This window comes from Lycium ferocissimum, chromosome 5 (genome assembly GCF_029784015.1).
Source record: "Lycium ferocissimum isolate CSIRO_LF1 chromosome 5, AGI_CSIRO_Lferr_CH_V1, whole genome shotgun sequence".
Taxonomy (NCBI): Eukaryota; Viridiplantae; Streptophyta; class Magnoliopsida; order Solanales; family Solanaceae; genus Lycium; species Lycium ferocissimum.
The window spans coordinates 7,564,617-7,581,520 of NC_081346.1; the positions used below are offsets into that span (position 1 = coordinate 7,564,617).

Below are 16,904 nucleotides of genomic sequence, written 5' to 3' on the forward strand. Positions count from 1 at the left end.
AATAAGGATCCCCTCTTGTATCAGAATACATAATTTGCAACACCAGAATTTCTATCATTGGAAAACAATGTAGTTTACAAATATCATTCTTTCTAACAAGTTGCTACAACTTTACATGGAAAAAGAAGTGGTTCAAAGAGGGGAAGAGTGATCTAGGACATATCTAGTGCACTACACCTCAATTTTTTTGAAAAGAGGTAAGGCCACCAAGCGGGGCCACCATCTAAATCCTCATCATCACTGTATCAACTTTATTGTATTTTTGTGTGTGAAAATCCCAACACAAACACTCCTCAGTCCTCACTCATTTCACACTCACATACAACGTACATTAGTGTTTTATCTTCTCCCCTGCACCGTTCTTACCTCTTCTTCATCCCCAGGCTCTCTTATCATCATCTTATCATGTCTGCTTTTGTGTTTGCTCTCCTCTTTTTGGCAATGGCCGGTCACTCAAGTAAGTTACTTTTTTCTGTCTAGTCTTTCTTTTTAACTACACTGTGCTTCTCCTGCCCAACGCTGCATCTAGTGTTATAGGGGCGCATCCACACAGTTACAAGTTCAGTTTCAGGTGAACTGGGCCAGTAGCTTTTGCTTGGACCATGTATATATGTTAAGAAATTCCTATCTTTATATCTCTAACTATGAACTCAGTTATTATTGTACATATTAACTTGAGATCGTTATAGTAACTCGTAATCTTTAAATTCTGAATCCGTCACTTGTGTTATTTTCTGCCTTTAGGCACAGATATCTACCTGCATTTGCAAAATTGTCTCTGTTTTTGAGCTGTAAGTTCATTTTTCTTACCTTCTCATTTTCCAAAAACAGGACCTTATAAATATCCTGCTTAAAATCTCCTCTAGAAGTCTTTCACTTTCCATACGTTTAAACCACAATAAATGAGCTGTATTTTTTACTAGCACTATTCATATGCTATGCTTGGCAGGGAATTGAAGTATAAATGTATAGCCCTCTCTTCTCACATCGTTTGGAGCCTTTCTTATTACTTTTTCTTCTAATTATTTTAAATTTGAAGATTTCCTCTGGCTTTAATTTTGTACCTCCTGTTATCTGAATTTGCCTTTTTTAAAAACCACGTACCCTCGAAGCCAAAAATTAAAGGTTAAATCTAATTTCTTCGTATTTCTGTTGGGATTTTTGTTTGGTAGATGCTGCATGGTGTGCTTGCAAAGGATTGAGTGACGCAGTGTTGCAAAAGACACTGGACTATGCTTGTGGAGCAGGGGCTGATTGCAACCCGATCCGTACAAATGGGCCTTGCTTTAACCCGAATACCGTAAGAGCTCACTGCAATTATGCTGTCAACAGCTATTTCCAGAAAAAAGGTCAATCTGCTGGATCATGTGATTTTTCTGGCGCTGCCACTGTTACTGGCACTGACCCCAGTAAGCAAAGCCTTTTGTTTTTTAGAAAAAACGGTGAAGTTATTTCATACATTGTGGGACGTCTTGGTACATAAGAGTCGTACTATTATTTTGGAACATGTTATTTTGGTGGGGATTAATGTTTTTGATCTTCTTTTTGGGTCTTACTGTGTGAATTGTGATATGCAGGTACAGCTGGCTGTGTTTATCCTGCTACTGCGAGGTAATACTTTTTCATTGAACGTTACCATTTTCACTTTATAACTTCGGCCAATCCTTTTGTTTTGTCTGATTTAAAAGTGGTCGTCTGTTACTCTTTTACATATGAGTTTGTTCTTGCCAAAAAATAATAATGTACTACACTATCAGGTCACCTATATGCACTGGCCGCTCAAAAAGTGTAACTATTAGCCTGAAGAATAAAACAAGTTATGCGGTGGCGATATAGCGAGCTATGATTTTCACTGAGGAAATTTAAGTTATAAAAAGATAAGCACACAAAGAAATTAAAGGAATTCAACATGTAATATATATACATAAAAACAAAATTTAACTTATCTACGCAATATGATTTTACGGTGAAGGGATGTCAATTGACTCCCCGTAGATAAGGGTAGCTCCGCTCCTGATTTACCTCCTACAGCATGTTACAATGCACTAATAATGTGTAATGAATATTTATACTTTTACATATTTAAGGTGTACATGCACGACACTGGTGTTACTATGAATTAACAACTCGGGAGGTGGAGCTGGTAGGCCTTTTAAGTGATTGCAAAGACCCTTTCTGTAGGATGTACGTATATACCTTCTGTTGTATTTTGAAGCACCAGCCCATCAGTTTTGGTCCACTTGGAGTAAAAAATTAATCTATGCTTTTCAAAACTTAGCAACTATTGCTCTTTTCACGTATTTAATGCATAGTTAATGCCTTACCAATCCAGAGTAGAACTAGGGTGGAGCTAAAGAGAAGCAAGGGGTAATATATGAAATATTGAATATTCCTGGCATAAGAAAAGATTTTAGTGGAGCCGCATAAGGGTTCAAAAATTACTTTAGGATATCCTATGTTCAAATCTTAAATGTGGCACTCTAACATTTTTAGAATGTCTTTATATAAATTTTTGACTCCGCCGTTAGGTAGTAGCATCACTCTTAGGCGTCGTTTGGTTGGTGAGTTAATGATAATAGTCCCGATATTAAATATGAGATTATTTTATACTGCGATTAATTATGGGCATTAATTAATTTAGAATTATCTCATCCCACTATCTGTACTAAAATAATGGGATTACATATCCCATATAAAAAGTGAAATAGTTAATCCCATGGGATATTCCAACCCGTGGGATATTCTTGCCATTTGTTTGGCTCTTTGGTTAAGCACAATGTCAGCTTTCAAGCTACTTTAGCTAATTCATGATTTAAACAAAAGTACTTTTATTCCCAAAATATTTCAGCATTTCAATCAAGTCCAAATAGTGAGTTCTAAAGTTCTCTGTTCACCAATTTTCCATGGTCACCGAGTTGGTCTTTTGGGCAAAAGGAAAATTTTATATCAATTTTTTTACTCCTTGACAATTTCATAAGAGCATCTTGATGATGTCCAATTCCTTGATTTTCCTAGATTCTGTTTCCTTTTTCTCCTATTTTTCTCTTTTGTTTTCTAGACTCTATTTCCTTTTATCTCTTTTGTGAGATGGGCATCTCTCGAGTCTCGAAAAAGTATAACATAATAAAGCAGTTACGACTTACGTCTCCATCTTTCAAATTATGTTCCTTCGTCTTTGAAATTTATATACTTAAAATGGTTATATATGCCAAATCAGGTCCAATTTTTTTTTTTTTTTTACTTTTGATTTAATCTATAAGCTCTTTTTGTCCTCAATGTTGAAAAGTGTACTACATCCGCATCATGATGCTTTTGACTGATTGAAAATATTATTGCTTCTACTGTTTATTGGGTTTTCTCTTCTTTTTCACTGTTTTGGTGGCTTTTCAAAATGCTGCAATAATTGAACATCATACATCTTTTTCTCTCACACTGCAGTAAAAATCCAATTATTAACACTGTTCATTGATCTCTTTGGTGTCGTTTGGTACACGGTATTAGCTGAAATATCTTAGCACTAACTATAGGATTAATTTTGTACTATTTTTTATAGGATAAATTTATACTTTGTACCAAATAAAATATAAAGTGCATCCAAATTTAGAGATGAGATATCCCATTTTATCCCATTAATCCTGAAATTATTTTATCTCATCTCCTAAATGAGATAAATTAGTCTCAAAAGATGAAATAAATTAGTCCCAAAATTATAATACTGGAATAATTTTATTTACCTACCAAACAATCCCTTTAGGTGAGATATATAGGTAAAAATCATATTAGTACCTGAAAAGTCACGTGGTCAAAAATTTGTGGTGGGGTTATAAATGTCATCGAACATTGACCATTAGACACTATACAGTGTGTAGTCTTTGTCCTTATTGAAGAGTAACAAATTAGTGTTTGCTGGCAATTGTTTACGGAATGAGTAATTGAGAACTGTAAAAGCCTTCAGACAGGGACTGGTGCTTCGATAAGGGTGCTGTTATTTTTTTGACATAATGTGACATCCAACTAAAAGACCATTCCCTACAGTAACATAGTTGATGGAATCCGCAATTTAAATGACTTAAAAAGCGGTATTTAGAATCAAAATAACATATTAAAAAAAAGGATCTGGAACTTTTTTAATCCCAAAAAAAAAAAAATTTTAGAACCAAACTAACCCGTTAAAAAAAAAAAAAAAACCAAAGTAGGCTTCATGCACAGATTCTGTGCGTGAAGCCTCTTTCCCCCCGACCCCAACCTTTATTTTTTGGAAATCAAACTCAAAATTAAGCTTTTTTCCATACTTTGACAGAAGATTAGTCACGTTTCAAAATACCGGAATATAAATATTTTATATGAAACTTAATATTTTTTTTAGTGTACAATAATATCAGCTCATTACATCAAGTATACCTAAACGTTTGGATTGTCATTTTAGGGGTTGTAAAGTGCCCCGAAGTAAGTTTTGTTTGTTTGAATCTTGTTATCTTTAGGTTTAAGTGTTTTATTTTTTAAGGTTTTAATTTAAGTGTTTTATTATTTAGTCAAGGCATTACTTTATTTCGAATGTACAAATATTATATTCAAAAATAATTCATCCAATACGAGAGGTTCAAAATAATTCATTACAATAACAAAATAATACATCACTCTTTACAATAACAAAATATTTAAAATATTACTTCAAGTACGAAACGCTCTTCCACTGCGAGAGGTTCTCCCACTACGAGACGTACTTGCACCACTACAACCTCGTAGGCTACACAAACGCTTATCATGGCCAAACTCCACACGTGGCACTGCGAGAGTATGTCCTATCATTGACATCCGTTTGATTGTGAATCCGACTTCGTGTGTTAACGCCCCGATTTACGGATGTACTCCTTGTTAGAAACCATTGAAAATGGCTCGTTTGGCCAATAAGCTTGATACAGTGGGTAGAAGTGGCGGCGTATGCTTTAAGGTAACTTTTAACGCTATATTCGATGCCACATAACTTGATCTGCGTGTTTCCCATTGCCTCGAAACACGACGGCATGAGAACACGACGTGTGGTATGTTTGCCACTTACCACGACTACACGTTCTCGTGCCCTCAAACGGTATGTAAGTTTCCTCCCCGACGTTCGTAATAACTGTCCCCGACTTAATACACAGCGTTGACGTGGTTATACTCGGCCATCTTGTGCAGCTCACATTTTTTTCAATTTTGGCATCCATCTCCCACCCTCTGCTAATATGGCTTTGGCATGCTTTGTTCTAGTCACAAACCGCTTCACAACTTGCATGAAAGTCATTCTCACTATTGCAGTAACAAGCAGTCCCTGAACAGATTTTAGCAAATCATTGAATGACTCTGAGTTATTTGTTGTAAGCATCCCCCGTCTCTTGCCTTCAACAGCATGTAATGTCCATTTTTCAACTTCGATTGTCTTGACCAATTATATCTACCGGACTGTTGCCTTGTAAATCTCCGTCCTTACAAGCCATTTTTTTTGTTGATGCTCCATCGTGACCGCTCGCGTCGATTTATTTGGTGTCTTTGTTTCCAAACCTCATTTGAAAATTTGTCTTTATGTGCCTTAAACAATAGCAATGGGAGGCTGCCACCTCTCCAAAGTAGACATACTGTGCAATATGCCTTGATGTCAATCAGATAGCACGCATATGCCCATACGATCCTTAATAATATACCGCCTCAAATGTCAAAAATATCCCCCATCTCTCATTAGCGGTAATTGCGAAAGCAAGAGAGAATATCGACCCATTGGCATCCATTCCTACTGCAATCAGTAGCTTGATGTCGTATACATGCGTGCCATTTATGGATATGGTAGCAGTGAGTAAAACCATCAATACATGATTTGAATGTCCAAAACACAAAGTTAAAAATAATACCGGGCAGAAGCCTCCACTCTACAACATTACCAGCATTGAATTTTTGCTGGCTTAGAGTTTCCAGCGGCACTTGACCACTCAAAATGTCTCCATAAGAACTAAAGTCCCCATAAGTGTTACCATGAGTAGGCTGGACTTGAGGGACTTCTTGAGGTATCTTTTCAATATACATTTCAAGAACATTAATGGCGACTAAATCCACATATTTTTCGGCGCCCTCGAATAATCGCTCGAAAAAGTCATCGTCATTGATATTTCACACCTTGAAACACTAAACCTTGTGAAACGAGTGTGTGGATATACACTTTATTATAGATAATTCATACTGAGTGGGATTAGTTTTCATTTTTTTGTGTATGTAATTGACTAATGTTTCGTAATTCAAGGTTGTTGGAAACTTTACATGGCTTGTCGTTTGATACTATAACGAACGGTATTATTGTCATTAAGTATATTTTCATCCCAAAATAAAGAAATCTTAACAGTTGAAGGAAGAGAAGACATTTTTGCTCTGAAGTTTGGTTTTTTCAATAACTTAAAAGACTTAAACTTATGAAATGGATGAGTTTTTACCTCATCTAACATTCATATTAAATAAAAAAAAACTTGAGCGCAAAAGTGAACATTTAAAAAACGTGGGATTAAGCCTTATTGCGCAGGAAAACACTGGGCAATAGTGGTAACTCTTTTTGCGCATGAAAACACTGCGCAATAGGGTAATATTCCTGAAATAATGCAGCATTGTGTTGTCAGATCGAGCATGGTGTGTCATAAAAAGCGGTCCAATTATACAGCGTTGTGTTGTCAAATCAAGCATAGTGTGTCATAAAAAGCTGTCAAATTATGCAGCATTGTGTTGTCAAATCGAGCATGTCATTATGAAAACTCATATTTTGCGCATTTAAATATTGCGCAATATAAGTTAGTGTCATATAAAGCAGTCAAATAATGCAGTATTGTGTTGTCAAATCAAGCATGTCATTCTAAAACTCATATTTTGCACATTTAAATGTTGTGCAATATAAGTTAGTGTCATATAAAGCGATCAAATAATTCAGCATTGTATTGTCAAATCAAGGCGTAGTATATAACATGATTGACGAACAACTAGCATTCACATTAAAATGAGTTATCATGTCATTCTATACCAATTTGCTGATATTGGTTCTATTACATGTTCTACCCCAGCAGACATATTCGAAGCAATTGGTAGGATATGGGAATTAGATGATGATTTTAAATACTCAAATATCCCGAACAACAGATTCAGTCGAGAATACAATAATACAATACGAGAGGAGTGGGATTGGCGTGCCAGGGAGGCTGTAGCACTGGAATAAAAGTTAAGGTCATCAGGGCTTAAACGCCCAAAAAGACGTATTATGTCAATGCCTCGTGGCACTACACAAGAGTTGAATTTTGCTCTTAACCATTTTCGCGAAGAGAACAATCGAATGAAAATATGTTGCCTAAGGTAGAATATGGTCAAGATGGTTACGTAAGATTCAAATCCACGTGGCATTCGGACTCTGAGATGTCCGATGAAGATTAATATTTTTTTATAATAAAGTAAGTAGGAAAGGTTATAATGACCACCCCCGAGGGTACTTGGGGGTTTGCAACTATATAAGTAGTCTTTCATTTGTTATTGGACTGTAACATATTGAATATCGAGTAGTAGAAATGTTGATTGGTCTTTATTCCTTCCAAATGATTCGAATATGTCTGCTGGGGTAAAACATATAATAGAATCAATATCAGCAAATTGGGTATAAAATGACATGATAACTCGTTTTAATGTGAATGCTAGTTGTTTGTCAATCATGTTATATACTACTCCTTAATTTGACAACATTATGCTTGATTTGACAACACAATGTTGCATTAGTTGACCACTTTATATGGCACTAACTTATATTGCGCAACATTTAAATGCGCAAAATATGAGTTTTAGAATGACATGCTTGATTTGACAATACAATACTGCATTATTTGATCGCTTTTATATGTCACTAACTTATATTGCCCAACATTTAAATGCGCAAAATATGAGTTTTCAGAATGACATGCTCGATTTGACTACACAATCTTTGCATAATTTGACCTCTTTTTGTGACACACTATGCTCGATTTGACAACACAGTGCTGCATAATTTGACCGCTTTTTATGACACAATGCTTGATTTGACAACACAATGCTGCATAATTTGACCGCTTTTTATGACACACCATGCTCGATCTGACAACACAATGCTGCATTATTTCAGGAATATTACCCTATTGCGCAGTGTTTTTATGCGCAAAAGGCGTTACCACTATTGCGCAGTGTTTTCCTGCGCTTAATCTCATGTTTTTTAAATGTTCACTTTTGCGCTCAAGTTTTTTCTATTTAATATGAATGTTGGATGAGGTAAAAACTCATCCATTTCATAAGTTTAAATCTTTTAAGTTCTAAAAAAAAAAAACTTCAGAAAAAAAAATGTCTTCTCCTCCTTCAACTGTTAAGGTTTCTTTATTTTGGGATGAAAATATACTTAATGACAACAATGTTCGTTATAGTATCAAACCACAAGCCCATGTAAAGTTTCCAACAACATTGAATTACGAAACATTAGTCAATTACATACACAAAAAAATGAAAACTAATCCCACTCAGTATGGATTATCTGTGATAGGCAGATATCCACACACCGTTTCACAAGGTTTAGTGTTTTATGGTGTGTGAATTATTAATGATGATGACTCTTTGAGGGATTATTTGAGGGCGAGGGAAGAATATAGGGATTTAGTTGCCATTAATGTTCTTGAAATGTATATTGAAAAGATACCTCAAGAAGTCTCTCAAGTCCAGCCTACTCATAGTAACACTTATGGGGACTTTAGTTTTTATGGAGACATTTTGAGTGGTCAAGTGCCGCTGAAAACTCTAAGCTAGCAAAAATTCATGCTGGTACTGTTGTAGAGTGGAGGCTTCTACCCGGTAATATTTTCAACTTTATGTTTTGGACATTCAAACCACGTATTGATGGTTTTACTCCTTTTGTCAGCCAGTCATATCTATAGATGACACGCATGTATATGATGTGTACGACATCAAGCTACTGATTGCAGTAGTAATGGATGCCAATGGGTCGATATTCCCTCTTGCGTTCGCAATTGCCGCTAATGAGACATGGGGAATATTTTTGACACATTTGAGGCGGTATATTATTAAGGATCATATGGGCATATGCATGCTATCTGATTGACATCAAGGCATATCGCACAATATGTCTACTTTGGAGGGGTGACAGCCTCCCTTTGCTTACGATCGCTATTGTTTAAGGCAAATTTTCAAATGAAGTCAGACTAAACAAATTGATGTGAGCGGCTGTGATGGAGCATCAACAAAAAAAATGGCTTGTAAGGATGGAGATGATCAAGGCAGTGAGTCCAGAAGCATATAATTGGTTGAAGACAATCGAAGTTGAAAAATGGACATTACATGCTGATGAAGGCAGGAGACGGAGGATGCTTAAAACAAACAGCTCGGAGTCATTCAATGGTTTGCTAAAATCTACTCGGGGACTGCCATTACTGCAATGGTGAGAATGACTTTCATGCAAGTTGTCGAGAGAATGACTTTCATGCAAGTTGTGGAGCGGTTTGTGACTAGAACAAAGCATGCCAAACCCATATTAGCAACGGGTGGGAGATGGATGTCAAAATTGGAAAAAATGTGAGCTGCACAAGATGGCCGAGTATAACTATGTTGAACGTGTGTATGAAGTCAGGACAGGTTATTACGAACGTCGGGGAGGAAACTTACATACCGTTTATAAGGGCACGAGAACGTGTAGTTGTGGTGAGTGGCAAACATACCACATGCCGTGTTCTCATGTCGTCAAGTGTTTTGAGGTAATGGGAAAAACGGTATCAAGTTATGTGGTATCGGAATACAGCGTTAAAAATTACCTTAAAGCATATGCCGGCCACTTCTACCCACTTGGTATCAAGCTTATTGGCCAAACGAGCCATTTTCAATGGTTTCTAACAAGGAGTACATCCGTAAATTGGGCGTTAACGCACGAAGTCGGATTCACAATCAAATGGATGTCAATGATAGGACATACTCTCGCAGGTGCTCTATATGTAAGGAGTTTGGCCATGATAAGCGTTTGTGTAGCCTACGAGGCTGTAGTGGTGCAAGTATGTCTCGTAGTGGGAGAACCTCTCGAAGTGGAAGAGCGTCTCGTACTTGAAGTATTATTTTAAATATTTTGTTATTGTAAAGAATGATGTATTATTTTGTTATTGTAATGAATTATTTTGAACCTCTCGTATTGGATGAATTATTTTTAAATATAATGTTTTTATTTGTACATTCGAAATAAAGTAATGCGTTGACTAAATAATAAAACACTTAAATTAAAACCTTAAAAAATAAAACACTTAAACCTAAAGATAACAAGATTCAAACAAACAAAACTTACTTCGGGGCACTTTACAACCCCTAAAATGACGATCCAAACATTTAGGTATACTTGATGTAATGAGCTGACATTATTGTCTGCAAAAAAAGATATCAAGTTTTAAATAAAATATTGATATTTCGGAGTTTTGAAACATGACTAATCTTTGGTCAAAGTATGGAAAAAACGTGAATTTGAGAACTTTAAAATTGTACAAAAAAAATATAACCCTATTGCGCACTAATTTAGTACGCAATAGGAATTAATTGTAAAAGTGCAGTTTAGTCCTAGTGCACAAAAGGTAGTTTGATAACCTTTTTTTTATGGGTTATTTTGGTTCCAAATCCCACTTTTTAAGTCATTTAAGTTGCGGACTCATAGTTGATGTATCCTTCCCTGACCTCATACGAGATTTGAAATTTAAGGATTTTAAGATAATTTCAAATCAATATACGAGTAATAGCTAAATTGATTAGATATTAAATAAATTTCTCAGTACAGATACTGTTATACATAATCTAAACAAATTATGAACTGATATATAACTTCTAAACTAGGTCCGCCCCTGCATATTCGGTTGGATCCTAACCAAGATGGTGGGATTTGTACCACTGTTGCAACTGAGCATAGCTAATTTACTACTTGAAACAGAAAGGGTAGGGTGCAATGTGAGCTTCAAAATACATGAAATTGATTGAACTAAAGAGGTAGAACATGATTGGCTTACTCTGCTTTAAAATCTAGTCTACACGTTCCCTTAGTATATCTTGTTCTTCTATTTACCTCTTCATCACTTGTATCCCTTATTTTATGGAATTAACACATGACAAGTTACTTCTTTATTTAGTAGCGGCAGTACCCCTACAACTCCGGGGACTGCGACCAGCCCCACCACAAGAACACCATCCACATCCACATCCACAACCACAACCACCACAGGCGTATCTCCCTATGTGACTAATCCGAACACGGGCGTATTAGGAGGTGTCAACAATGGTTTAGGCCCATCGAGTGCTGGCGTGAACACTGATATAAGTCATGGTGGGATTTCACTGCAAAAGGCCAGCCTGGTTTCCTTTATAACCATTACTATTATTATTTCTGCACTTGCATTATTTTGAGCTGAATAAGAGAAGCTGTTCCACTGTTTGTACTAATAGGATAGTTGTGGCCTATGTTAAAATTTCTACTATGTGCAGAAGTGGGCATATTTATATGCATGTGATGTTATTACTATATAAGTTGGTATGTACTGGTTCGAATTTGTTTTTCCTTCTCCTCTATTTAATGTCTAAAGTTACTGTAATGGCTTTTTGACGACTCCTATCTAGTTGGTAATATGGTGATTAATTAATGTGACCCCTTCAACCCCTTCCCTCCCCCTCCTCCTTTTCCCAAGAAAAAAGAAGTCATCTAATTGAATTTGAAATGTATTTCCTCCATTCACACAGGAGGCCTTGCGATCGCAAAAAGTAGTCTAGTGAGCTTCTTTCGCGAACGCAACTCAGTGCCCTTGCGAAGCTATGCACCAAAAAAAATTGCACTATCTATTTTGTGTTTTCATGTTTCAAAATTCTTGGGGTCCCAACCGAACCCCATACAAATCCCAAATAGTTATTTTGACTTGGTACAAAATCTCAAATGTTAACAGGGCATTAAAACTTAGATTTAGAGTCAGATTATTGCACCGACTTAGTCCATTGATACGCAAAATTAGGCATAATGGTCAAGATTCGAAATGTACCTATGGCAGACGCTCCAAATGTTTTATTTTTATTTTTTAAAGTAATAAAACACGGCCACGTGAGCTAATTTTATTAATTAAGCAAAGGTCCAAAATCAAACAAAACAAAAATGAAATTCAAAGCGGAAAGTAAAGGTAAAAACAAATAAAGAAAAGGAAAGCCTAGTCTCGACCGATTGGTTTCCAAATTGAGTTCCAAGAACCAAGTTTCGATCCTCAAGCCGCCGCTAATTCATGATCGTTGAGGTCGGAGTTTGCAGCTGAAGATACTAATTTGTATTTGTGTCGCCCATAATTTGAATGTATGTTTGATGTTCAGCAGGTGTCGTGTCCTTTAGGTCAATTGATTTTTTCTTGTTGATGTTGTGAACTTCATGTTTCTGCATGTAGATCCATTCCTTTTGTAGCCGCTGTGACTGTATTTTGCTGAATCTACTCTTTGTTGTCTCTGTATGTGTCAATTTGCCTATTTGCTTGAGTCTTAGCTGATGCGCTCTGCTTTGTGTGAGATTTCTTTGTGATGTCCCGTGTAACATTTTGATACTATCCATCAGTAGGCGAATTTAGAATTTACGAAATATAGGTTAATCACAATATATATATATATATATATATATATATATATATATATATATATATAGATATATATATATTAAGTGAGACTTGATTCCTAGTCCTATAAGTAAATAACCCAACATTCAAACAAGTGCATCATCTTGCCTTTTTGTAGCATGGATTCCGACAGATATTATTATATTAATTTAAAAAAATAAATACATAAAATACCTAATTTTACGGAGAGATCATATATTCACGTGTCATAATTTTAGTACCTAAAATCGCCCCTACTACCCATTCTCAGCATCCTTCCTTGCATAACAGATTCTTGTTCAAGTATTTGCCTTGGTTTATTAAATCTTTTTCTTGGCCGGTGTGACAACTCTAATTACATACGAACTAGTAGATGTGTCATTTGTTAATTATTTACGTAACCTTATGTTGTACTTAAAATATTAGTGTAGTTCAGAATAAAAAAGAACATTGGAGTTGAGTATGAGAATAAACATATTTATTTTACAATGTGAATTCTTACACTATCATCCTATTTATTTTTTAAAGGGAAAAGGATATACAATGATCAACAGGCCAAAGTAATCTCATATTTGGCCTACATTTGGGCTTAATACCGTGAGCTGGCCGGCCGGCCCAAACTATTCCCAAACGCTGGCCGACCCAGCAGCCCAAGATCCTTTAAAAAAAAAAAAAGGCTTTCTGTGGCTACTCTTTTTGTCGCCACTAAAGATCAACTTTTTTTTTTTTTTTTTTTTTTTTTAGTGACAATTCAAAAAGTCTCCACCAAAGGTTAAAATTCATATTGAGCCTTCAACAAATATTCCAAAACATGTATAATATGTGTATACTTATACGGTGATTGAACTTTCAAAAAAATGTATAATATGTGTATATTTATACGTTTATTGAGCCTTCAAGAAATATCTCAAAACATTTTTGTGGCGACTTTAAAAAGGTTCGCTGCAAACTTCCGTTTATTTTCTATCTTCTATTAGGGATTAAAAAAGAAGAACTAAATAAATAAACTAAAGTAACCATCATCGAAAACTTAACAAACTAAAATATATCAACTACAAACTAATAAAAGTAGTAAGTATACATTAATTATACATTTATTAAATATAAATTACACGTTAATTATACATTTATTAAACATAGATTATACGTTAATTATACATTTATTATACACATATTATACAATAACGATACAGTTTCTATACGTATGACATATTTCTATACATATACAGTAATGATACATATTTTATACAACTATGATACAATTTCTATACATATATGTATGATATATTTTCTATACAAGAATGATACAGTTTATATACACTTTTTATACAAGAATGATACAGTTTATATACATATGCTGGAATTATATATATACTTTCTATACAAGAATAATATTTTATATATTGTGTATGTATGATACATTGTCTAGACGTATGATACACTTTCTATACAAGAATGATACAGTTTATACATAAATTATACAACAATGATACATTTAATATACTTATGTATGGAATATGTATAATATGTGAATCACTAGTGTGTAATCAATGTATAACTAATGCATAATATATGTATGATTAGTGAGTATACGTTGATGATACATTTATTATACACAAATGACACAACAATGATACAAACCTATGATACATTTTCTATAGATATACATTTTCGATACATATGTGAATCATTATTGTATAATCAATGTATAACGTATATACTAATGTATAATATATGTATGATTAGTGAGTATACGTTGATGATACATATTATGTATGGAATATGTATAATATGTGAATCATTAGTGTATAATCAATGTATAATGTACATACTAATGCATAATATATGTATGATTAGTTAGTATACGTTGATGATACATTTATTATACACATATTACATAACAATTATAAAAACCTATGATACATTTTCTATACATATACGGTAGGACTACATATTCTATACAACAATGATACATTTTCTATACATAGTTGATCTTCCGTGGCTTCTACTAAACAAAACAAAAAAATTGTTCTTTAGTGGCGACTAAAGCCGCCACAAATAGTCCTTTTTTTTTTTTTTTTTTTGCAGGTGACTTTTAGTGGCGACAAAAGGCCGCGCTGGCTACACTTTGGGTTTGGAGAAACATGGGCCATTCGGTGGGAATAGTTTGGATCGGACAACCCTTTTTGTCCTTTTCCCTTTTTTAAATAATAGTGCATATTTCTGGATTCATGCTATGTAAATTAGAACAGACACTTTCTATTAGATTTTTTTTTTTTTTTTCGAATTTGTAGAATTTCGATCAAAATCTCTCGACAAGAAGTCAAGTTAAAATCTTATCCATCACACCATAATATTTGATGAGGTATTAAAACTTTTCACTTGTATTAATTAACATCACCTGATCGGTCATTTTGCCACCCTTGTTATTTTGCTCTTTTTATAAAGTGAATAGTAATTGCACTATGCACTAATAGAAGAAAAATTAGTAGTATTGTGTACGTTTACCGCCATGAAACGAAACGCTTCGAAAATAACATGCAGTTTCTAAATATTTGCTATTTTCGGGTCCTACAAGAATTGATATATGATGTGTCAACTTTCTTTTTTTACTTAAATTGCCCCTACGTGTTTTTCTCAATAGTGGTTTAGATGGTTGACACTTATGCAATTAAATTTTAATGGTTTTGATTTATTTTACCCTATTGAAGGACTAACTACAGTTAAAGAGGTGGGTTAATTAGATATCATCCATGTCGATGCATCATTACCTTGGCGTATCCCCCTTCTTCCTTTCATTCTAACACGGGTACCCACTAAAACTCGAACAATGTCTTATAAAACGTTGAGGACGCACAATAAAACACTATCAAAATCCAAGGTGTAATAGATTAAAAAAAAATTGAAAAGAGGACAACAATTTACTCCACTATAAAACACTAGTCAATATAGGAGAAAAAATTAAGAAGCTTATCGCAGAAGATTTGTTGTCTACGATGAGGAGGAAAATAAATTTCAGAAGGTTGATCAAAATCTTGGGAAATATTTTCTCTCCCGGAAAACAAGTGATATATTGCGTATGTTTCCTCCCCGCCTTTTAACACACTCACCTCCACCCTCATCCTCATATGTGAATACTTTTAAGATAATATTTTCTGCAGGGTTAAAAATATCCTTAAACTATGCGAAATGAATAAAAATACCGTCCGTTCACAGTTTGGTCCAAAAATGCCCTTAAACTATATGAAATTGAACAGAAATGTCCCTATTGTTACTTCATTGAGTCAAAAAGGTCCTTATCAATTAAAACGAGTAGTTCTTAATGCCCCTATTCAAAAAGGTCATTGAGTCATAAAGAAACTAACCCCTCTTTTCCTCTTAATCTCATTTTATCAATTAAAATAGAACTACTCTATGTACTTTTTTAACTAAAAATATAGGTCATACATATAAGATCATACTAACCCCATCACTAATTTTCATTTATATAACGACAAAATTCTTTTTCCTAATAAAACAGAAAATATTTTTATTTCTTAATATTTTCTGAATTGAAGTAGGATAAGCATTTGCTGATATAATCTTTGGTTTTAAAGTTAAATACAACAATTATAGTGCCATAAAACAAGAAAATTTATTACATTGCTTCAAATCACAAAATATCTTTAAAATATCATCAATGGAGTTATTGTTGACCCTTTTTCATTTTAACTTTAAAACCAAGGATTATATCAGCAAATGTTTCTCCTAATTCAATTCGAAAAAGATTAAAAATAAATATATTTCTATTTTATTAGGATTCAAGAATATTATCGTTATCTAATAAAAAATAATGATGTGGTTACTATGATCTCATATATATATATATATATATATATATATATATATATATATATATATATATTAGTTAAAAGAGTACATGAGGTAATTTTATTTTAAATGATAAAATGAAATTAAGAAGAAAAAAAATTATCTCTCACTTTTTTATTAGGTAAAGAGATTTTAAAAGAAAGATCAAGAAAAGGTTTCTTTGAAAATAATGTGTTTAAAAAGAAAAGAAACAACGTGTTTATAAGAAAAAGGACATTTTTGACCCAATGAAGTAACAATAGGGGCATTTTGTTCAATTTCGTATAGTGTAAGCGCATTTTTGGACCAAACTATGAACGAAGGACATTTTTGTTCATTTCACATAGTTTAAGAACATTTTTTACCCTTTTTCGAATATAAAAA

General features: G+C 34.0%; 1 protein-coding gene across 1 annotated transcript; it reads left to right on the forward strand.

Moving 5' to 3' along the window:
• Window positions 1-210: 210 nt before the first annotated feature.
• Window positions 211-11,643, forward strand: LOC132055757 (PLASMODESMATA CALLOSE-BINDING PROTEIN 3-like). Its single transcript, XM_059447727.1, has 4 exons — window positions 211-457; window positions 1,173-1,409; window positions 1,578-1,611; window positions 11,184-11,643. Exons 1-4 carry the CDS (start codon window positions 406-408, stop codon window positions 11,455-11,457), a joined length of 597 nt encoding a protein of 198 aa, XP_059303710.1. The 5' UTR covers window positions 211-405; the 3' UTR covers window positions 11,458-11,643.
• Window positions 11,644-16,904: the final 5,261 nt, after the last annotated feature.

Coding starts and splice junctions, on each gene's coding strand:
- LOC132055757 (XM_059447727.1), top strand. CDS start 406: ATGTCTGCTTTTGTGTTTGCTCTCCTCTTTTTGGCAATGGCCGGTCAC. Junction 458..1,172: donor GGCAATGGCCGGTCACTCAA/GTAAGTTACTTT, acceptor TTTGTTTGGTAG/ATGCTGCATGGTGTGCTTGC. Junction 1,612..11,183: donor GTTTATCCTGCTACTGCGAG/GTAATACTTTTT, acceptor TTCTTTATTTAG/TAGCGGCAGTACCCCTACAA.